Here is a 22,866-nt window from a genome sequence, read left to right as displayed (position 1 = left end):
GCAGCTCAGGTTATCCCGTCTTCACAAGCGACCACTTCCTACTTGCGCTCCTCTGCCACGTTATGATGCAGCATGGAAGCCTTCACTGGAAGCTAGGGCCATGACCTTCAATTCTCAGCCCGCAGAACTGTGAACTAAATACACCTCTTTTCTTGATAAATTACCCAGTCTCACATATTCTTGTATAATAACAAAACACAGACTAAGACAGATGGGTAAGCAACATAGTTCTATCCAGCTTCCCAGGAGGGGGACTGGCAGGTCCCTGGCAACCGCCCTGAAACAAAGGACTTTGCACCAGTGTGGGACCCACAGGCTATTTGTCACCAAAAGGCTAAGAACAAATAAATTCTCCAGTCCTTTCTTCAAAAGAATTGCTGTAATTCTTTTACATTTAAAAAATGACATTTCTTTATGCTGGGAACTGTCATTTATTTCAAGAGAACACTGTGTGCCTTCCATCCAGCTCTCACTGCAAGACCATGCACTTTGGTCGCATCCTCCCAGCCCTACCAGGTAGGAAATGCTCTCCTTCCCAAGGGGGAAACAGGCTCAGAGGCCCAGGTCTCCGGTGAAGATGGTAAGAGGCAGGGTCAGGATTCAAATCCAGGGAGACCCAATGGTTCCAAAGCCTGTGCCCGGCCCTCAGCCTCAGTTGAGTGACGTGGCCAAGATCCTCCACGGATTTGCATCCGCAAAGCCAGGACTAGATCTCTGCCAGCCAAGTCCCTGCTCAAAGCTCTTTCCACAGGTGTTCACTAAAACGTTTCACTCAGTGCGTGCCTTGCCAAGAATGCCTGGGTGCCATCGCCAAATGCTCTGATTGGGTGGGATGGGGCACAGGAATTGGGATTTTTTTTTTTTGAGACGGAGTCTCGCTCTGTCGCCCAGGCTGGAGTGCAGTGGCACGACCTCGGCTCGCTGCAAGCTCCGCCTCCCGGGTTCTCGCCATTCTCCTGCCTCAGTCTCCCGAGTAGCTGGGACTACAGGCGCCCGCCGCCACGCCCAGCTAATTTTTGTATTTTTAGTAGAGACAGGGTTTCATCATGTTAGCCAGGATGGTCTCGATCTCCCGACCTCGTGATCCACCTGCCTCGGACTCCCAAAGTGCTGGGATTACAGGTGTGAGCCACCGCGCCCAGCCAGGAATTGGGATTCTTAAACTCCCCAAAGCCCCCTCCTCCAATGACTATAATTCTAATGTAAAGCTGAAGTAGAGAAGCCCTGGATTAGACTGAAAAGCCAGGTTAGAATGCGCCCCACCAGCACTCCACTTAATGCTATGAAAACAGCAGCAGGGGCAGAGCCCAGGAAAGAAAGGCTGCTCTGTGGGCTCCCACTTACCTGCTGGGGCTGGGCCGTCCTGCGCACTCCTCCTGTACTCCTGCACACTCTGCTGGAAGTTGGGAAGCTGCAGCGCCTCAATTATGAATTCCTCAGGATTGCAAGTAATAATGGCATCCCTGCAGGGAGAGAGAGAAGCATCTCAGGTGACGGACAGGGTATATGGCCTCAGCAGACCCCACTGGGGATGTCCAGAATAAATTCAGGGGGACAATCTGCAGGAAGTTCCTTCAGATCAACACTGAAGGTTAAGTGACTAGGATCTGGGGCAGTTCTGCTCCACCGCCTTTTGGATGCTGCATCGCTCTGCCTCAGGGCCAGTCAACGGGGAACTACTGATGCTCAGGGCAAGATAGTTCTTTTCTGTGGCCAGTGCTGCTGTCCTGGTGCAGTACCCCTGACCTCTACCCACTAGCAGCACCACTACCCACCTCCTAGGCTGTGACAACCAAGAACGTTTCCAGATGTTGCCAAATGTCCTCTGAGGGGTCAATGGTCCGAGCTGAGAAGCAGGGCCCCTAGAGGAGTGACTCTGAAACTCATGTTCACACCCAGGAAACCTGGCAAAACGCAGAAGCCAATTCGGCAGCTCTGCAGGGAGGCCTGAGATCTCACTTTCCTTGCAAGCCCCAGATCACACGGAGTGACAACTCCTTGGACAGGCGGCTCTTCAACCTCACTGAGCATTAAAATCATCTGGGAGCTTGTGAGTCCCAAGCCTAACTCTCAAGATTCTAATTCACTAGGTCTGGGGCAGGCCCTGTGCAATATTCTTCACAAGCACAAGGTAAATCTGAATGTCGGCTAGGGCTGTGTATCGCTGCTGTGTGTTAAGAGCCTGTGCAGATGCCAACAAAGGGACACCAGGTTCTTCAACCCCGTGATGTTGCCTGTGGGCCCGAGTCTTGCTAGTATAGTCTCTTAAAGGGCCCCAACTACCCAACCTCAACAGCACACAGCATCCAGTCATAATCCAGCACATGCTCTATTCTAATACAAACACTGTGGAGTGGGCAGGAAACTTAAAATCAAGGTTCAGATCCTTAAAAATTAAAACAGGCCGGGCACGGCTCACGCCTGTAATCCCAACACTTTGGGAGGCTGAGGTGGGTGGATCACCTGAGGTCAGGAGTTCGAGACCAGCCTGGCCAACATGGTGAAACCCATCTCTGCTAAAATTACAAAAAATTAGCCGGGCGTGGTAGCAGGCGCCTGTAATTCCAGCTATTCGGGAGGCTGGGGCAGGAGAAATGCTTGAACCCGGGAGGCGGAGGTTGCAGTGAGCTGAGATCACGCCACTGCACTCCAGCCTGGGCAACAAGAGCGAAACTCTGTCTCAAAAAAATAAATAAATAAAATAAATAAATTAATTAATTAATTAAAATAAAGATGTGGGGCAGTAAGGCTGTTCACTTTCCTGGTTGGATTGTACTGGAAGAGGCTTTCAAGATGGCATTTTACATTTATCAAGTACCTTAACAAGTGTCACACTCTGGTCCAGTAATCCCACATTTAGGAATGACTTGAAGGGAACAGAGTTCCCATCAAATATTTATATATAAGACATTTATTGTTTCATTCATTAAAACAACAAAAAATTGGAAACATCCCAAATGAGTAAACATCCCTATTTGGAATACCAATAAAAATCTTGTTACTTAAGACTATTTAGTGATACAGGAAAAGACTGACAATATAAACCCACATACACAAATCAAGAAACACAAAATGTTATCAATCATTATCTCTGGGCAACAGGATTATGGGTGACTTTGTTCATCATACATTTCCTATTTTCTATACTGTGAAACATACGAGCTCTATCACTGCTATTCCCATGCAAGGCAATTTTGGAAAAGGAGAACTACTGGCCCCAATCCGCCCACCTCAACCCAGCCTGGAGTAAGCTGCTTTTCTAAATAAATTCCGCTGGCACACAGCCAAGCCCATTCATTAGCTTATTGTCCGTGGTTCTTTTGTGCTCAAAGCGGAGTTGAACAGTTACAACAGAGACCATATGGTCTGGAGAGCCTCCTGGAACATTTACTATGTGGCTATTTACAGAAATGTTTCCCAACTCGACTGAGACGATTCCATTAGTTCAAGATGGCACAGACCTCTGCCACTCCCTCCTGGGACGGAGCTGGTACTTGAGGAGGCATTCACCCTGAACCATGGGCACACTGAGGGTGGGGCCCTCCTTCTGAAAGAGACAAAACACATTCATGGAGAGAAAGAGAGGGGACGAGAGCTGGGCCGACAAGGGGCCGGTCTGAGACACTACCTTACAGGGGAAACTGGTGAGCAGGGGGAAGATGTCCGGGTGGATGAGGTTGAGCTGGGTTTGAATCTTGTGGCTGCGAAGGTTGTGAACTGAGGCACAGTTCTCATTCAGGACCAAGTGCTGGGTGTCAGGCCCAAACCTGTGAAGAAACAGACCCGGCATTTGCAGCGTCTGTTAGGAGGCAGCTCCCCCTGAGGAGTGGTGCTGAGCTCAGGAGTGGTAATGAGGATGAGGTGTTCAAACAGTTCAGTGACTTGCCCCAAGCAGTGTTACTACATGGCCAAACATGGTCCCACTCCTGCTGTCTCAAAGCCCAGTATTCCCTAGCTCAGCTGCCTTTCAGGTGTGCTGGGAAGACTGAGAGGAAAAACAAGAAAAAGAAGATGTCCAGGGCATACAAATAGGGGACCCAAACCCTGAGGAATGAAAGAGACAGCAGGAGAGCAGGCCATGGAGTAAGGGGCGGGTAAAGGGGCCATGTGGGGAGATACGGGCAGGGGCCAAAAAGCAGCCCAAGGTCACCCCGCACCTGAGCTCAACTCATACTCCTCCACCTGGCCCTGGCCAGCGATGCCCCGAGGAGAAAGTAAAGCTCCCTCTCCTTCCAGTGACTAAACATCTACCTCCCAGGGCTGCTGGAGACGACCCTAGAGGAAATGAAGTGAAATGAAGGGTATTTCACACACTGCCTCCCACAAAGTGGGCATTCAGTAAATGGAAGCTATCATTTTATAGCTGCAATCTCTTCTTTGGAATTCACTTATGGAATCCTCAACCAAACGGCAGTATTTGTTCAGACACCCTGAAGAGTGTGGAGGGTGTAAAATAAATGGAATCGTGTGGACACTGCGCCACCTAGCGGTGCATTTTCTTCACAAGTGTAGCACAGATCTGGGACGCCTAGAATTCTGGGAAGGCAGGAATCCCACAGAAAGTTTAGGCAGGTGCAGAAGGGTAGGTAGCGCTGGAAAGAGCAAGAGGGGAGGAAAGGGGAATCCACCACTGCCCAGAAGAGTTACCCCAAGTGCCGTTGGGCTGGGCTCCATACCTCTCCATCCACTGCTGGTACCTGCTGTCCACAAGCACAGATTCTGGGGCCATGTGAACCACCAAGGCCACAGGGGCATCTGCCTTTCCTTGGTACCTGGGCAGAAGAGTGGGGCTTTACAAAGTGATGCAGACTCAGGACACACAAAGACATGGAACACGCAGCCAGGGAGGGGTATCGTGCGGCCCTCTGCGAGCACTGCAGTGAGCTGACAGCCTCCACGCCCAGGCCATGCTCTCACAGCAGGCTGCTCATGGCAGACCCCAGTGCTGGGCCATTTCCAATGGACATGGGATTCCTCTATCTGGCAAGCTCTGCTCTGGGCCTTCCAGTCGGCCTGGCTGATCCTTTCTCAGCACTGCACTTCCTTCCACTCATACGGGTCCAACCTGCAAAGCCAGACCCAGGCTCTCCCTGCCTCCTCCTGCTCCCTCTCTCCTTCCTCTCTCACAGGCATTTCCTCGAATAAACCTCCTGCACCTCCAATGCCACCCTGGTGTCTGCCTTCCAGAGGACCTGAGACACAGGCACGAAAAATGAAAATCGTCTGAAATTTCACCACCTGGACAACAGACCACTTACTAACATGCTGATGTGTTTCCCTCCAGTTCCCTTTAAAAAGAAATATACACAGTAGCTATTTTTATCTATCCCAGCATCATCACACATCCACACATGGCTCTCAAATGACACCTGATTCATTGAAGAGGCTTTGCTGCCCAAAACTTGATTAAAATACAAAGCCGGGGCTACCAGCGCATCCAAATTCACCCACAGAGAATAAAGCAGACCATGAAACAACTCCTAACGCTCTGATGCGGAAGGGGTACAGCAGCCCAAAAGGATTTGTTGTGGTAAGTAGAAAAAAACAAGTGAAAAAATACAGATAGATACAAACTAGGAACAGGAAAAATACAGGTAAACCATTAAGAGTGGGGGAAAAGATTCAAACTCAGGTGGGTCAAAGATGATTCCACCTGGGATGAAAGCTGAACTGCAAAACTGGTTAACTTTGATAGAGGACAACAACAGAGTGGCAGTTAGCCCAAAAGACATTCCCCAGCTGTGAGTCCATCCCATAACACGGACTCTTGACCACGACAGTCTCACACACTCTGACCCACCTCATTTGTTTCAATGCAGGTAATGGAAGAAAATTAATTCAGTTCAAAATAATCCAAATGATAATCTGGGGCATTAGTTAGAATTCAAAAAAGTTCTCGAATTTCTTCTGGTATAAGAGCTGTAAGAGTTCTAGTTGAATTTCTAGTCCTCAGTTGTTTCTAGTTTTCAATCTTTTCTAATTTCACTTTGAGGCTGTGTACACCGGAGCCCACCAACTACCAACAGTGACTTAAGGCAGGAGTCCTGGCCTCTGAACTGTAAACCCAGACAGTGGCCTTCCCAGAAACACAGCTCTTGCCACAAGATGCCCATGTCGATGCTGGGCTGGGTTTCAGCTCTCACTTCTCCCACCCTAGAGACCCCTCATTACCTCTGAAAGGTGGCATTCTCACAGATGGGTTGAATGAAGCTTTCATCCGGACATTCTACCACCACAAAAGCAGCACCAGGATCTGGAGGAGTACACAGCTCTTCAGCCAAAATCTGCAAAACCAAATAAGCCCGCCCACTGGGGGTCACAGCTCAGCCACCAAACTGAACTGCCTTCAAGGCAACTGCTAACATGACATATCCTATCCAGTGAGCTGAGAGGTAAACAAAGCACAAAACCAACTTTACACATCACCATCAACACCCTTCTGGTCTCTTTGTGGATACCTAAACAGGTAACTGTCAGGTTGAGGCACTTCAGGCCTACACTGGCCAGGAAAGGAGGCTTGGCATTAAGGTTTTCTTCAGTCTGTGGCCACTGGTCCTAATGTCCTTAGAAGTCAGAGGAAATATCTTGACATAGAATACAGTGGCATTCCTCTGGACCATAAACCCCAGGCCCATCCATATGGGGTCTGTTGTTAGACACTGTCCTGAGCTCAAGTACCAAGGAAAGCATGCACCCTTTAAGGAGGAGGGTGACCAGATCCTACATGGACAATCTACAAAAATGCTCGAATGCAGCCGTGTTGACATGCGGGACAAACACAGATAAAAGAGGCCATTTTATCACTTAGCTGAGTGATGTCCAAACTGTTCCACATCCTTCAAAAGTGGTGTCTGTAGGGCCTGAAGAAGACAGACTCTGCCCAGCATTTCAGACCCTACCTGTAACTGCTGAATCATCAAGAAAACCAGGCATCTCACCTCTCTTCCTTCATGAGTGATGCTTTTCCCGTCCTTGACAGCAGCAATGATGGGAGCGATGGCAGCTGTCCCACTGAAATGAAGAGGCAAGGCCTCTGTGAAATGTGATTTCCTTAAGTGGACAGGTGTACCCAGTGAGTCCCCAGAAGCCTTACCCCCCACACTCACACTGGGAGGCCCATCTCCTTTGCTTTGAGCACCAAGAAGTTTCCTCTCTTTAAGTGAAGCTGCAACAAAGACAACATAGATGTGATCTTAGTGGCTAATGAAGAAGGTTGGTTTTAATCAATTTTCTTAGAAGTGTATTTTTCTAGATTTAAAAAAAAAAAAATAATGTTGGCCAGGCACGGTGGCTCCAGTACTTTCGGAGGCTGAGGCGGGCAGATCACCTGAGGTCAGGAGTTTGAGACCAGCCTGACCAACATGGAGAAACCCCGTCTCTACTAAAAATACAAAATTGGCCAGGCGTGGTGGCACGTGCCTGTAATCCCAGCAACTCAGGAAGCTGAGGCAGGAGAATCGCTTGAACCCGGGAGGCGGACGTTGCAGTGAGCCGAGATCGTGCCATTGCACTCCAGCCTAGGCAACAAAAGCGAAAGTCTGTCTCAAAAAAATAAATAAAAAATAAAATAATGTTGTTTCCTTACAATTCATTAAAATGCGTTTATTGCTTTCAGAAGGTATACCATATTCTGAAGAAGTCATTTATTGTCAAATGCTTTAGTACTAAAAGCCAAAATGACTTAAATCAGTATTTTATTTCCCAGCATTAACTCATTATAAATTTAATAAAATGTAATTCAATATGAAAGTTAATAAATATCCTTCAAGTATCGAGGAGAAACACTGTTCTGTCATTCTACATTCCTCAATTAATAGCTAAAGGAATGTCACCAGAGCGTTGCCTAACAGAGCAACCAGCAAGCAAACTGCCATGTAACATAATATTTCAATGACAGTGATCGGCTAACAAAAGCATGGATGATTTTTATTTCTCTTGCATTTTTCAATTATGTGGCAATATAATGTCACTGCTTTTATCTTGGAGATAAATTATAATAAAAAATCCCTACTAGCCAGGCACAGCGGCTCATGCCTATAATCCCAGCACTTTGGGAAGCCGAGGCAGGTAGATCACGAGGTCAGGAGATCAAGACCATCCTGGCTAAGACGGTGAATCCCTGTCACTACTAAAAATACAAAAAATTAGCCGGGTGTGGTGACGTGCGCCTGTAGTCCCAGCTACTCGGGAGGCTGAGGCAGGAACCCAGGAGGCGGAGCTTGCAGTGACCCGAGATCGCGCCACTGCACTCCAGCCTGGGCGACAGAGTGAGACTCTGTCTCAAAAAAAGAAAAAGAAAAAGAAAAAAAAAAACCCTAATATGCTATTACATTAGAAAGGCAAACAATAATTCTATCAGAAAACTTCACAATCATTTTATAGGAAAAAAAAATTTCACACAAACAGAAAAATGTCAGAAATGACATGTAGGCCTTTGAGTGCTAAATGACATTTGATTTTCATTTTCTCCTTTAAATCTTCATCAACTGTGCATCTTCTTTTAACTCTCTGAAGTTAAAAAGTTACTCGTAGGGCTGAGTCTCAAATTTGGATCTGAAATCCTTATTCTCAGGGTTGTAGAATTTTCCATCTTAAAAAATATCGTCCTAGATGAAGGATTACAGCTTCAGTGTGCACATCACACAGTGATGATTGATGGCTGACATCTTTAGATAACTAACAACCATGTCACGACCCAACATTCTCTCCACACACCCAAACGGGTTTGAGGATGGCAACTAAATGTCTCTAATGTTTAAAAGGTACTTGCTGTTGGGGGCAGTGGCTCACGCCTGTAATCCCAGCACTTTGGGAGGCTGAAGCAGGAGGATCATTTGAGGTCAGAAATTCAAGACCAGCCTGGCCAACATGGTGAAACCCCATCTCTACTAAAAATACAAAAATTAGCCGAGTGTGGTGGCGGGCACCTGAAGTCCCAGCTACTAGGGAAGCTGATGCATGAGAATCACTTGAGCCTGGGAGGAGGAGGTTGCAGTGAGCTAAGATTGCGCCACGGCACTCCAGCCTGGGCAACACAGAAAGACTCCGTCTCAAAAATAAATAAATAAATAAAATAAATAAAAGGTAATTGAAGGCTGGGCATGGTGGTTCACTCCTGTAACCCCAGCACTTTAGGAGGCTGAGGAAGGTAGATCACTTGAGGTCAGGAGTTCGAGACTAGCCTGGCCAACATGGCGAAACCCTGTGTCTACTAACAATACAAAAATTAGCCGGGCATGGTGGCAGGCACCTGTGATCCCAGCTACACGGGAGGCTGAGGCAAGGAATCACTTGAACCTGGAAGGCAGAGGTTGCAGTGAGTCGAGATGGCAACACTGCACTCCAGCCTGGGCAACAGAGCGAGACTCCATCTCAGAAAAACAAAACAAACAAAGAAACACAAAGGCTGGTCATGATGGCTCACGCCTGTAATCCCAGCACTTTGGGAGGCCAAGGCAGGCGGATCAGGAAGTCAAGAGATCCAGACCATCCTGGCCAACACGGTGAAACCCCGTCTCTACTAAAAAAATACAAAAATTAGCTGGGCATGGTGGTGCGCTCCTGTAGTCCCAGCTACTCGGGAGGCTGAGGCAGGAGAACTGCTTGACCCTGGGAGGCAGAGGTTGCAGTGAGCCAAGATTGCACCACTGCACTCCAGCCTAGTGACAGAGCGAGACTCTGTCTCAAAAAAAGAAAAAAAAAGGTACTTGCCGACTTAAGGCAGGGAAACCCATCTCCCTGGGAGCTGAACTCAACCCATGGAGATATGTTCCTCTCTGAGGAATGCAGAGTATCTGGAAGACTGATGAGAGGCAGAACGCAGCCGATAACGCCCCAACAGTGCACCAGCTGCCCAAAGCCAAGGTCTTCCAACAGATGAGTTTTTCAGGTCCTCATGCCAAGAGACTCCTGGAACTTGACCTAGCTCAGCTTTATTGCTTTCCAAAACCTCACCTGAGAGCAGCAAATTAATTAGAAGAGGGGAAAGGCGTTATAGGCTAATCCAGTGACAGCAGCCCTCAGAAGGAGCCACAGGAGACAGCAAGGAAGGAGATGGAAAAGCCAGCGCAGGCAGCTGGCAGCCCCCAGGAACGGCTGCCTGATAATAGGGCAACTGCCCAAGTGTGTAAAAGTGAGCTTGTCACTTTTCATCATGTCACTGTTACCTATTCCGGAAAGCAGGAATACGATTTAAAGATTACCATAGAAAACAGTTTAAAAATCAGACAATATAAATATAGATTATCAAAAATAAAATATTTTTAAAACTTTAAAAAATGATTTTGCTACCTAAAACTCAGAAACATACAAGTAATAAGCCTGTTAACAGTAGTACTTAACTTTTATGAAAATCACATTATTCAAATAAATCGATAGAAATGATACTGGCAATGATCTTGCCACTAATATTAACTACTTACTTTCATTATTATTTTCACTTGTAGCTTTTAGAATTTAGATAAAAATTCCAAATATATTTCAAAATCAACATTAAAAAATAATCTAAGCCCACAAAAAGGCAATGAAATCTTTTCATATATTTAGACAAATTTGTTGCAAATTGTATTGATAAAATTTTAATGCAAAATTCTATTAAAAATAAGCCACTAGTCAGATCTTACAAACAGCTTATTGTAACAAAAATTTTTAATGGAATTTGACCAATTTCAGAGTTACAGATCTAGGACTTTGTGAATGCTAGCTAATATTCCAATTAATCTGGTGTTAGACCTTAGCTATTACAGGGGAATGAAATAAAGTAAAACAGAGTTAAAAGACTTTGAATAAAGGCCTGACGGAGTTGAAGGAAAACAAACACAGCTGCCTTCAATAATTTCTGAATTCTAAAAGGACCAATCATTGGCAAATATAAAAGAATATGGACCAGGCACGGTGCTTCACACCTGTAATCCCAGCATTTTGGGAGGCCAAGGTGGGTGGATCACCTGAGGTCAGGAGTGAAACCAGCCTGGCCAACATGGTGAAACCCCGTCTCTACTAAAAATACAAAAAATAACTGGGTGTGGTGGCGCGCACCTATAATCCTAGCTACTTGGGAGGCTGAGGCAGGAGAATCACTTGAACCTGGGAGGTGGAGGTTACAGTGAGCCGAGATTGTGCCACTGCACACACCAGCCTAAGCAATGGAGACAGACACGGTCTCAAAAAAAAAAAAAAAAAAAAACGTACGGAGGCTGACAGGGCACTGGAAAAAAATTTAAAAGGAAATAAAAGTATGGGGTTATTTTGAGAAACAGAGCATCTAAACTCTGAAACCTACAAGTGATGACAATTATGAAAGGTCAGTAGTAATACTTGTTGCAGGCTCACTGCCAGTGTCATTTCTATCGAATTTTTTTTTTTTCTTTGAGAGAGAGTCTTGCTCTGTCACCCAGGCTGGAGTGCAATGGTGCAATCTCAACTCACTGCAACCTCCGCCTCCTGTGTTCAAGTGATTCTCTTGCCTTGGCCTCTCAAGTAGCTGGGATTACAGGCATGCGCCACCACACCCAGCTAATTTTTGTATTTTTAGTACAGACAGGGTTTCACCACATTGGTCAGGCTGGTCTCGAACTCCTGACCTCGTGATCCACCTGCCTTGGACTCCCAAAGTGCTGGGATTATAGGCGTGAGCCACTGCACCCGGCCTTCCATCAGCTTTTCTGAAGATCTGCTATCTCTTCTTGTCTCAGGTAACAGGAGTGCCTACCCTCAAATTAATGAAAAAGTGCAAACCAGAGGTCGCTGACCAAGACCCCAGTCATGTACAGCCCTCCGGAAAGTCTTCCTTACCTTACAGATGAAAGCTACGACCAGGGAAGAGTCCCTGACCCCTCTTCTCTGGCTAACACCTGAGGAAAAACACACTTGATTATCACAAGGTAAATGTGAAAGCTGTGAAGACCTCACAGACTGATTATGACCCGATACCTAATTTCACTTCACATAAAAATTAATGGACGCTACTGTCCCAATACAGAGGCTGAAGACACTAATATACTCAAGAAGACTTTTTTTCCCTACTTATGTGGAGATGTGTTTGCGTAAATGAAAAACACAAAACTCTCACCAGAAAAACTTTAGAATGGCAAGTGAAATTTTTTTTAAATGACACATTTCACCTAGGACTGGAGAAGACAGAGAAAAATATATTGTAATGTGCTTTATAACACATATAATATATGAAATAACACAAAAGTTCAAAGGCCTGCAGAGAAAATGCTGGTGTCAGTCTTTACCCGGTGCCATCCAAACAAAGACAGCACATAGGGGTCAGCCTGTTCTCAGTCACTAGACAAGACCTCAGGACAGAAAGAGGAGCTGCCGAGCTTTGCCAACGCTGGCCTTCTGTTAAGGACAACAAACTCCCGAAGCGGCCCAACTCCTGAGCTACATCTAATCATGGACTTTTAACTCCGTTTCCCAGTGGGCTGTCATTCTGGAAGATGTGCAGAGCCTCTCACTGATCTGACTGTCTCACTGGCTTAGCAGTTATAGTTTCCACATTAATGGAAAATTTGCATAAATGTTACATTAATGAAAAACACAAAATGAATCCGTTTGTCAGGCCCTGTTCTCCTCTGGGAAAACAGAACACAGTTTTGGGCCTACCCAGACCCTGGGTGGCCAAAACTGTGGACTGGTCATTATTAAAGTTCCAGGCTGCCACCTTTACAACAACCCTTCTCATTCTCCCCACGGGCCAAGTTATAGTAAGCCCAGGAAGAAGGATCTGTTTACACACGTGGCTCTCTTACAATAATGACTCTCTACAAGCATTAAGAGGCAGAGAATTAAGAAAACGCAAGCCTTTCTGCTGCTCTGTTTTGTTTATACTATTACCATGTGGAAGGTGTGGCTCATTTTCATTTGACTCGGAGTCTGAAGATCGCTCTGGACTGAGCCTGCTGAGAGGCCTTTCTGGACTCTGCCATGGTTGGTGCTTTCCCCTCCTCTGTTCACCTGGTCAGTACAGACACCACCAAATTACACACTGCACAAGGTGGGCTGACAGCCAAGGCCCAGACGTTCATACGTGGGAATGCCAGAACGCCAATTAAATCAGCACACCTTTTACTATACAGCAGGAAATAACTAGTTAGTTAACTTCCTACCTGGTTTCTGGGCTGCACCTATGTCCTATTAATGTTTATGTTTCTGCTTAGCTCACAGCCTCGGCCACAGTACCAACTCAACAACGTGTTATCTAAACAGCATGTGGGTTGTAGACATGCGTATTTATTATCATCACTCCCGCTACAACACATAGGCCCAAAGGGTACCTATCTCAAGAAGGAGCCTCATTTTACATTTAGTTAAGGCTCAAGATCAAGGGAAAAAAATTTGCTGCTCTAAGAAGCTAAAGCACAGCTGCAATGAGAATGAACATAAGTTCACTCACTGAGGGCCGCTGGACACTGAAAAAACAGTGATCAGCAAAACTGAGCATGTTAACATCGATCACGCAAATCACATATGAAAGTTAACTGTCACATGCCATGGAGCGAAGAACAGGAAATGGACAACAAACAGGTGGATGCAACTCAGGCTGGGGGTGGCTACAGCAGGGGTCAGGTGAAAGAAGGCATCTGAGCAGGAGGAGCAAGCCAGGCAATGGGAGTGCTGATCAGCTCATCACAGCACTGGCCTAGGAGCACTTGTGCCATTGCTCCGGCACATTCCTCTCCTCCCTGCTGCCTTCTGCCTTCAGTCAGTGTAAGCCTCATCTCCTCGCCAGGTACTGGACTTCTCTGGCGTTTGCTGGGTGCTCTGGTCTGTCACCCATCAGCACTACTTGGTAAGCATGACATTAGTTAGTACTAACAAGGAAATACCCCTAACTGCTTGGTACTCTCTTCACATGTAAGTAAAACCAGACATGAATGTCTTTAGCCAAGCTCAAGGACAAGACTGACTCTTTTCCTAAGCTAAGACCACGTCATCTGGCCCTGATACTTCGGAATTTGCAGGAGCTTCTAACCCCCAACAACACTTCTTTTAGGTTGCTGTAATCATTATTTATTTTAAAAAATCTATCTGTGCAAACCTCTTCATGATCGTCTGATCAAAAGAGGGTATTACGCCTGTGGGAAAAAACCTCCAAGCAATGAATGTGCAAACTTGAATGCAATCTATTTACCAACAGTGCTTGATTATCTAATATTCCAAAGCATAATCACTATCATTAGGCATAAGTTAGACATCTGTAAGTTTATAAGCCAGGGCAGGAGCCGTATCTTCATTCCTCAACTCAATTTTCTAATCATGTTCAGAACACAAAACAGGGAGCCCACAGCAAGTGTTCAGTTTCTATTTTCACCCATGTTTTCTTCACTCAGGACGTACACCCTCCTCCTGGGAAACCTGGCTTTCATACTCACTGTGTATGGGGATCTGGTAAACTGTCATGGTTTCATCCTCGTATTCTGGGGCAGAGTGGGGCCGCACAGCTACAAGAAAACCACACAACAGCAAAGTGATTGCATTAGTGAAGATGTGTGGGAAGAGTAACTTCAGGATCACCAACCACGAGCAACTGAATTGCCTCAGAATTATGGTGGGAATCTGACACGAAAACCAGACTTTCTAAGGAGATTACCATTTTTAGGAAATAAAGAAAAGTGTATTTTGGTCAACCATTTATATTTACTACAGCCAGATGAAAAGACATTATAATCTTTGGTGACTATCTGTTAAAAATTGAAAAACAAGAAACTAGTACTCAACTTTCAGAGACCCAAGTTAACAAACAGAATAGTGAAGCCAGGGAACCTATCATCGCAAACCAGAAGAGCTGATGTATATTTTGAAACAAAGTATTAGTGTTTCTATAAAACAGGAGTATTAACAAGCCACAGATGCACACCAGTGCCAGGACAAGAGCCCTATTAGCATCCTCAGTGAGGCCTCTTCCCATCAAGAGGTCGTAAGCCCCCCTGCACAGCTGGAGCTGCGTTTCAATGTACAAAGTTGGCCACAAAACCTCTAGGGGCCCCTTGTCACCCCCGCCCCCAACTCAAAGCAACTCAACGACGAGAAGCACCTCTGGAACTGAGGCAGGAGCCCTGCTGTCTGGATGGAGAATGCCACACAGCATGTACACAGGCATGCATCAGCTGTTCAATCACTCCTGCCCACCTGGCCCCTATTTTTACAGCATGAGGTGGGAACACAGAAAATGTCACTATTTAGAAATCCCATCTCCAGCCGCATGGTAGCTCATTTTGGGAGGCTGAGGCGGGCAGATCACAAGGTCAAGAGATCGAGACTATCCTGGCCAACATGGTGAAACCCCGTCTCTATTAAAAATACAAAAAATTAGCTGAGCATGGTGGTGTGCGCCTGTAGTACTAGCTACTCGGGAGGCTGAGGTGGGAGAATGGCTTGAACCCAGGAGGTGGAGGTTGCAGTGAGCCGAGATCATGCCACTGCACTCCAGCCTGGTAAGAAAGCAAGACTCTATCCAAAAAAAAAAAAAAAAAATCTCGTGGTGATGAAGCATTTGATTTTGAGGTTTAATGTTGATGTTTTTAATGGATTCTAATTTGAGAGGTCAGGGCATATGTAAGTTAGAAATAGCAGAGGATGAGTCACAGACAAAGACATACCCAGTTCTATTCCTTTCAATGGACCAGAAAATATTTTGATTGCTTCGAGGTATTTTTCCTAATGAAAAACAAAGAAATGAGCAGTTATGGTTGAACAAATGTAGAACACAGCAACTATTCAAGTATTTAAAAGGTTACCAATAGGTATCAACATAAAACAAAGCTTAGTAAATATTTTGAACATCATTTATTACAAATATTTACTGAGTATCCATTATATCAGATGCCAAGGATATAGCAGGAAAAAGAGATGGAGGCCTTGCTCTAATCAGGCCAGTGGAGGAGACAAAAGGAAACATGATAACAGAAACAGCTTAGTGGCATTATGCTAAGTGCTCTGCAAGGAAAATGAAAAATACAGAGGGCTGGGATCCAACTTGTCTAGAGAAGAAGAGACAGTTCTGGAGTAGATGACCCTCTAGCTGAGCCCTGAAGGTTCAGTAACAATATAGGCAGCAATTAGAAGAGGCAGAGGGAACCTGCGGAAGGGCGAAAGTCCTGAAGTAGCCAGGGAGTTAGAGGGACATGAGAGTCAGCCCATGCAGCTGCAGTTCAGCGATGGGTACAGATGGAAGTGTGGGTAGCGGCCGGGGCCTACAGGACTTGTAGGCCATATCAAGGTGTTTTGATTGTATTGCAATGGGGAGCCCATGAAGGGCTTTAGGGTGGCAAGTGACACACTACTTTTCTGTCTTAAAGTGACCTCTCTGGCTGCTGTGTGGCAGATGGATTACAGGAAGGCGAGAATGAATATGGGAGGCTATTGTAGTTTACAGGCATAGAAAACAGAAATAAGGAAGGCCTCAATAAGAGACAAATGGATGGATTTCAAACGTTATTTTGGGGAAAGACTTAACAGGTCTTGGTGACTTTCTTCTTAAGGACTGGAAAATGAACTGTTATATTCAACAACACACACATGCCTTCTCAAGAGTGTAATAAGCTGGACTGAAAGGTAAGAAGATGTCAGAAATTTATTGAATAAAAACAAAAGCTGCCCTTTCTTGTGTGCCTACTTGGTGCCAAACATATATCTAATAAAGTGATTTAGTGCTTTACATGTGCTGCTACGTCCTTTAATCTTTAACAACTCTATGAAACGTGATAGTCATCTTATAGATGAATAAACTAAAGCTCAGAAAGGTAAAGTAACTTGATCAAGGTCACATAGTTAATCAGAACTCAGGTCTTTTTAACTTGAAAGGGGAAGCGTTTCAACGACCAGGTATCTCTGGAGGGCAGAAGACTGATTTGCAAAAAGGAAAATTCTTGTTACTGATATTACAAAAGGAAAGATTGCTTTTGAAAGATGTGTCAGGAAAGACTCACCAGTTGTGGAGGTCCAGAAAGTACACACTTTGGAAGCCCGGTTTCCTTTAAAGTAAGAATCATTCCTAAAAAAGATGCATAAAATCAGATCTCTCATCAATTTGACCTGTCGTCACTAACAGGAGGAGCACCCCGTACTAATCCAACTATTTATCTACATCTCCACCTTCCAGCTTTGGAAGTATAACCAGGGAAGATGTACAGAGCAGAAGTGATGCCAGCTAGAGGTGTAACAGACACCAAATATTCTTTAAATGCCTCTAGAATGGGCTGAGCTGTCACTAGGGTGAAGCAGCAAGGCACCCAGTGTGCAAAATGTAAGGAATCATGCAAGTGAAGGGCTGGCACCCTAAGTGCCTCACCCTAGTCTCAGCCCTGAGAAGGGAGACTGGTCTAACACTTCACTCCTTCCGGTCCATGCCACCAAGCCCACACAATTTGGCTGCAACACAATCCTGACCTTCCGGTTGATAGACATAAATGACAGGGTAATCTGGACAGTGGGTATGTGTGTGGCTGCCAATGTGCCAATGGTGTCTGCGGTAAACATATTAACTGTAATCACCACTGCTAGACTCTCCAGTTTACTGCCACAAATCTCTGTCCCCGCAACGCAAGAAACTAAGTGGATGGTAACACTTAAGAGGTGGTATCCAAATTAAAATCTGTTATCCTGAGTCACAGCTTTTAATGCTCTGTGCTGCTGCTGACTGGGCTGGTATAAAAAGAATTCCAGGCCAGGTGCGGTGGCTCATGCCTGTAATCCCAGCACTTTGGGAGGCCGAGACAGGAGGATCGCAGAAGTCTGAGACCAGCCTGGGCAACACAGCAAAACCCCGTCGCTACAAAAAATACAAAAAAATTAGCCAGGTGTGATGGGGCACACGTGTGGTCCCAGCTATTTGGGAGGCTGAGGTGAGGGGATCACCTGAGCCCAGAAGGCAAAGGTTGCAGTGAGCCAAGATCACGCCACTGACCAAAAAAAAAAAAAAAAAAAAAAAAAAAAAAGTAGCTGCCCACCCCAGACTTGGAAAAATGGTAAAGCCGGTTAAAATCCCAGAGACTTCCCACCAGCCTCTGACACTGCAAAGAATATACTCACCACTTAAGCCCCCAATATTAGACCAGTGCATTCGTGTCAGGAATATGTTGTCCAGGCGAGCAACCTTTAACCTAAGAATGAGAAAACATTTAAACAGGATAACAGGAACAGAACAAGGGCCACTTTTGCTATAAAAAACAACTGGCCTCACATTTCGGCTTTCAAGCCCCGTAATCAACTCCCCCTCCGAAAGCAAGAGACTGACTCACTTGTGCTCCTGCATGAGTCTCTGAACGCCTTCTCCACAGTTGAAGAGATACCTACAAGACACACATTACACAAGACATTCAGAAGGTTTTATTCTGTAAACTCTCTGACACCAATTAGATGTTTTATTGTAGACTCTGGAAAAAAAAAAAGAAAAAAAATTAAAAGTCCACGTTGGACTACCGAGCCACATTTATGCTGGTGGGTTTTGAGCCCTCCTTAGCAGAGGTGGAGAGGAGTGGGGGCCAGTGTGTGTGGGTGCTAGGACAAAATGAGTCCTTTCTCCACCACCGGCTACACACAAGATCTGTCCACCCCACACGCTAACAACGACACACTGGCCTTGGGGTGCACGGAAGAGGGTGGAGCTCCGAAAGTGCTGACAGCCAGGCCGGGGCCCAAGGGTTGGGAAAAGGACGCTCAGACCCACGTCTGAAGTTCTTCACAGATCCCCAGAAATCACATGGATGCAAAGAATCTCGGATTTCCCACCCACCATAACTCCACGAACCCCCGCAACAGTGAACCACATGTGTGAAGTAGGGAAGCCGAAGCCCTGGGAGGTGCCCCGATGCTCAGAGGCTGCGCCGCACTGAGGGCCCAGCGGGACGGGGCGTGGCTCGTTGACTGACCGGTTGAACTCGGAGAAGACGTAGAGCGCGGCGCCCGAGTCCCGGCTACCCGCTGCCACCACCTGCAGGTACACGGTGTTTGGGCCGCCGGAGCACCCCGACGGTCCGCGCTTCTCTCGCGTGCGCAGGTGCCGCAGCGGGTCCTTGCGCGGCCGCCCGCGGCGGGCGGGTGCCTGCGATATGGTGCGTCCCTGCGACATGGTGCGTCCGGCCGCGGACCGCAGCAGCGAGCAAAGCGCCCACATGCGCCCGTCTCCACCAAAACTGAGAAAGCCGCCGGTCACCTACGCCCGCGTTCCCCGTGCACCACCTAGCCGCTCCGCATGGCGGATCCAGCCAATCAGCGCGCCGTGCACCGAGCTTCCCGCCTACGCGAGGCTGCTCATCCAATAGAAAGGAGCTTTACCGCTCGGGACTTGTCAATTGACAGCGGCCATAGAGTAGAGGAATACTAGAGCGTCTCAAGCGGCCCCGCCCCTAGTTCTGTTCCGGATTCCCGGCCGCAATTTTTTCCGGAAGCTGTTTTTCTCCTGGGGCGGGACTTCCGGAAGCACAGTGCCAGGAAAAGCCTTCCTGGGGAAGGCGGGTCCTAGGAGTTTGGAGTTTCGCCAAAACGCTCCTGTTCCCACCAGATAAGAGCTGTGTCCTCAGGGCACGTCAGTCCCTCAGAGCTTGAGTTAGAGGTGGTTGTAGTGGTTGTGAGGATTAAATGTGAGGAAATCAATTGTATTGAGCATTAGCATAAGCGCTTTGCTAATTTTATTTCCATTGTAATTCGTATGCATACATGTTAGAACTTGATCATTTTTACGTGGTGTCCCGAGCTTGTAGTCCCAGCTACTCGGGAGGCTGAGGCAGGAGAATCGCTTAAGCGCGGAGGCGGAGGTTGCGGTGAGTCGAAATCGCGCCACTGCACTCCAGCCTGGGTGACAGATCGAGACCCTGTCTCAAAACAAAACAAAACAAAACAAAAATTGTAGTGTTTTTTGGAAAGAAAAGCAAGAATAGAGGACAAGCTCTAAAGCAAGAGTCTTGGCTCATTTGTTAGCTGCGTGATCTTGACCTCTCAGAGCCTCAGCTTTCTTATCTGTAAAATGTAATAACAGCAATAACAATATCTCCTACTTCAGAATATAGAATTCAGTCACCTGATAATATATCAATAGCCCTTTGAGTGGCACTGTCACAGAAGAGGCACCCAGTAAATGATAGAAAATTAATACAAAATGGTTCAACTCCTAGACAATATAGCTGACCAGGGACATCACAGAGGTAGATGTCCCAATACCAGCTTTTTGAAAAAAACACCCAGTCCCCTCTTATGTAGCTAATGAGGATTTCTCACTGAAAGGGATATCAGTTAAAGCCGCTAGAAATACAGGGAGCTCCCTTAAAAGAGGAAGATAATTTACCTGGAAGCTCCACTCAAATATGATTTTTTAAAGATAATTTACCTGGAAGCTCCACTGACATATGATTTTTTTAAATAAATACTGAAAGATGTCACTTTTATTCAGGAAGTAAGGGAGATTCAAGTCATGTAGATTCCTACTCGAAAATCTTGACACCTGACTTTCTAGGATCACATTTTCATATGGAGACCAGTTTCCTCTTGGTTTCTTCAGTTAAGTCAAAACTACACGTTCCTCTTTCCCCATATATTTTTGCTCATTAGTGTATTTCTTGAGCTGTTTTCATTCAAATATGAAATTTTTTATGGAAGATTATCACCCACGGTGTGAAAACGTTTTGTACTTGAAATAACCATCCCAGTGAGGGTCAGGAAAACACTTCAGATCTACTTTACACAGTTAGAGGGTGTTACAAACTGAAAAGATTATCATACCACCATCTCCATAAGTATTTGAAATAAAAATGATAGTTTTTAAAAGTTGCTTAAAGCCTGGGCACCGTGGCACATATCTGTAATCCCAGCACTTTGGGAGGCCAAGGCGGGAGAATAGCTTCAGGCTAGTAGTTCAAAACCTGCTCTGTGGCCAGGCATGGTGGCTTATGCCTGTAATCCCAGCACTTTGGGAGGCCGAGGCAGGTGGATCACCTGAGGTCAGGAGTTTGAGACCAGCCTGGCCAACATGATGAAACCCCGTCTCTACTAAAAACACAAAAATTAGCCGGGAGTGGTTGCATGTGCCTGTAATCCCAGCTACTGGGGAGGCTGAGGCAGGAGAATCACTTGAATCCCGGAGACAGAGGTTGCAGTGAGCCAAGATCACGCCATTGCACTCCAGCCTGGGCGACGGAGGGAGATTCCATCTCAAAAACAAACAAACAAAGCAGCTCTGGCAACAAAGCGAGACCTCATCTCTACCAAAAAATACTAAAAAATTTAAAAATAAATAAGTAACAATTAGCTGGACATGGTGGCATGCACCTGTTGTCCCAGCTACTCTGAAGCCTGAGACAGGAGGATCACATGAACCCAGGGGTTTGAGGCTGCAGTGAGCTATGATCATACCACTTTACTCCAGCCTGGCTGACAGAGTGAGACACTCTCTACAAAAAAAAAAAAAAAAAAAAAAAAATTAATTCATTAAAACTGCTTTTAAAAAGTGTAGTGCAATAAATAAAATACTGATTTTTTTCCTGTGATGACTGCTTTGATCCTTTTAAAAAATATATCAAATTTCACAAACAAAAATACATTGGTTCCTCTATTTTATCGGTGCCCTATGTGCATATCTATCTGTTGGGTAATCTCAAACTACTTATCTCAAAATTATAGGAGGAATCACTTTTGGTCATCTACTTATATAAAATTCTTAGGGCTGGATGCTATTTAGGTTGTTTCTAGGGCCCAGTGTACTTTCTGCACTTATGCTCTGGGTCATATTTTTATTCCTGGTATATGAAGACAATAGCCAGTACTTCTTCAATCTGAGGTTATACTGGAATGTAAATTTCATGAGCCTGGGATTTGTCTATCTGGTCCTCTGCTGTATCATTAGCTCCTAGGACAGAGTCTGGCTTGTGGCAGACAATAAATACTAGGAAATTAGAAGCAAACCAGTAGCTTAAATGAGGTTTTCAGTTTACAACTAAGCAGGGCCTAAAATTCAATCAAGACAACAATGTATGTGTTTTCTGAAGGGGATTGGTGTGACTGGTACCTCCAAAAGGATAGTTCAGAGAGTCTGAAACAGAAAAGTGTCTCTGGACTTGCTGGAGTAGAGGCAGCCTGACCATCGGGAGAGCAGAGAAAGTGGAAATCGAGGCGACAGACTTTCAGAAGTCAGTGATATTAACAATTAATATAATACAGCCACTTCCTCTTGGTTTGAGTCTCTTTTTGTTATCCATTTTGTATATGGGCAGCTTGTGGCTTGAAATCACTTTCAGTCCTTTTGTTGGTCACGGTTGTGTTTAGTAAGAATAGCCTGTCTCTGCTCCTTGCAGTGGCTGCTGGGTGGCTCAATGGGAGTGGAACCCACACTCACAGGTGTGGGTCCTGGGTACTGGCTCTGCTGGGGGTGCTTTGGTTCATTTCCCATTGCCTCTCCATCCATGTAGACTGTCCACATTCAGTAGTTAGGCTGAGCTTCTCTGAATGGTGGTCAGCCTCCAAAAGGATGAAATGAAATCGCAGTGCTGCTGAAGAATAAGGCCCAGAAGTCAACGCAAGACACAGACAGCACCCACCTAGATTCAAAGGGAGGAAAATTATATTCTACCTCTTGAGGGGAGAAGTATCAAAGTCACATTGCAAAAGAGCCCTTGACGTGGAAAAGTCCAGGCTTTCTTGGAACCCTCTGATTATCCTACGGGGTGGGGGGGTCCTATGAAGAGGTGGCTGCCAGGCAGAATAATCTGGCCAATGAATGCTGGGAGCAGTACATTTTCATATGCCTGTAGTTACAAAGGTATAATTTATAACTTGACTTTCTGCTGTACACGCTTGTAAGTATGGTTGCCATAAGCTAGTCCACTCATATGTGGCCATCTCTTGGGTATATTTATAAATCAGACTTTT

The 22,866-nt window shown here is 45.9% G+C and overlaps 1 protein-coding gene across 5 annotated transcripts in view; it reads right to left on the bottom strand.

Moving 5' to 3' along the window:
- Positions 1-21,670, bottom strand: part of ELAC2 (elaC ribonuclease Z 2) — a 28,086-nt gene extending 6,416 nt beyond the window's left edge. Inside the window, exons 1-15 of one of the 5 annotated variants that reach the window (XM_008954748.5) lie at positions 18,879-21,670; positions 18,249-18,299; positions 18,040-18,110; positions 16,938-17,002; positions 15,609-15,666; positions 14,382-14,450; positions 12,844-12,963; positions 11,794-11,852; positions 7,107-7,165; positions 6,939-7,011; positions 6,172-6,284; positions 4,677-4,772; positions 3,629-3,767; positions 3,462-3,544; positions 1,345-1,463 (exon numbers count right to left, since the gene is read on the bottom strand). In XM_008954748.5, coding sequence (XP_008952996.2) covers positions 1,345-1,463; positions 3,462-3,544; positions 3,629-3,767; positions 4,677-4,772; positions 6,172-6,284; positions 6,939-7,011; positions 7,107-7,165; positions 11,794-11,852; positions 12,844-12,963; positions 14,382-14,450; positions 15,609-15,666; positions 16,938-17,002; positions 18,040-18,110; positions 18,249-18,299; positions 18,879-19,123 — 1,420 coding nt within the window. In that variant the 5' untranslated portion in view covers positions 19,124-21,670. Of the gene's footprint in view, positions 1-1,344; positions 1,464-3,461; positions 3,548-3,628; positions 3,768-4,676; positions 4,773-6,171; positions 6,285-6,938; positions 7,012-7,106; positions 7,166-11,793; positions 11,853-12,843; positions 12,964-14,381; positions 14,451-15,608; positions 15,667-16,937; positions 17,003-18,039; positions 18,111-18,248; positions 18,300-18,742 lie in introns of all 5 variants that reach the window. The other 4 variants (XM_003829381.5, XM_034942360.3, XM_055101609.2 and 1 more) reach the window with 4 other exon arrangements.
- Positions 21,671-22,866: the final 1,196 nt, after the last annotated feature.

Source organism: Pan paniscus, chromosome 19, assembly GCF_029289425.2.
Source record: "Pan paniscus chromosome 19, NHGRI_mPanPan1-v2.0_pri, whole genome shotgun sequence".
NCBI classification, from domain to species: Eukaryota; Metazoa; Chordata; class Mammalia; order Primates; family Hominidae; genus Pan; species Pan paniscus.
This window is presented reverse-complemented; position numbering and strand designations above follow the sequence as displayed.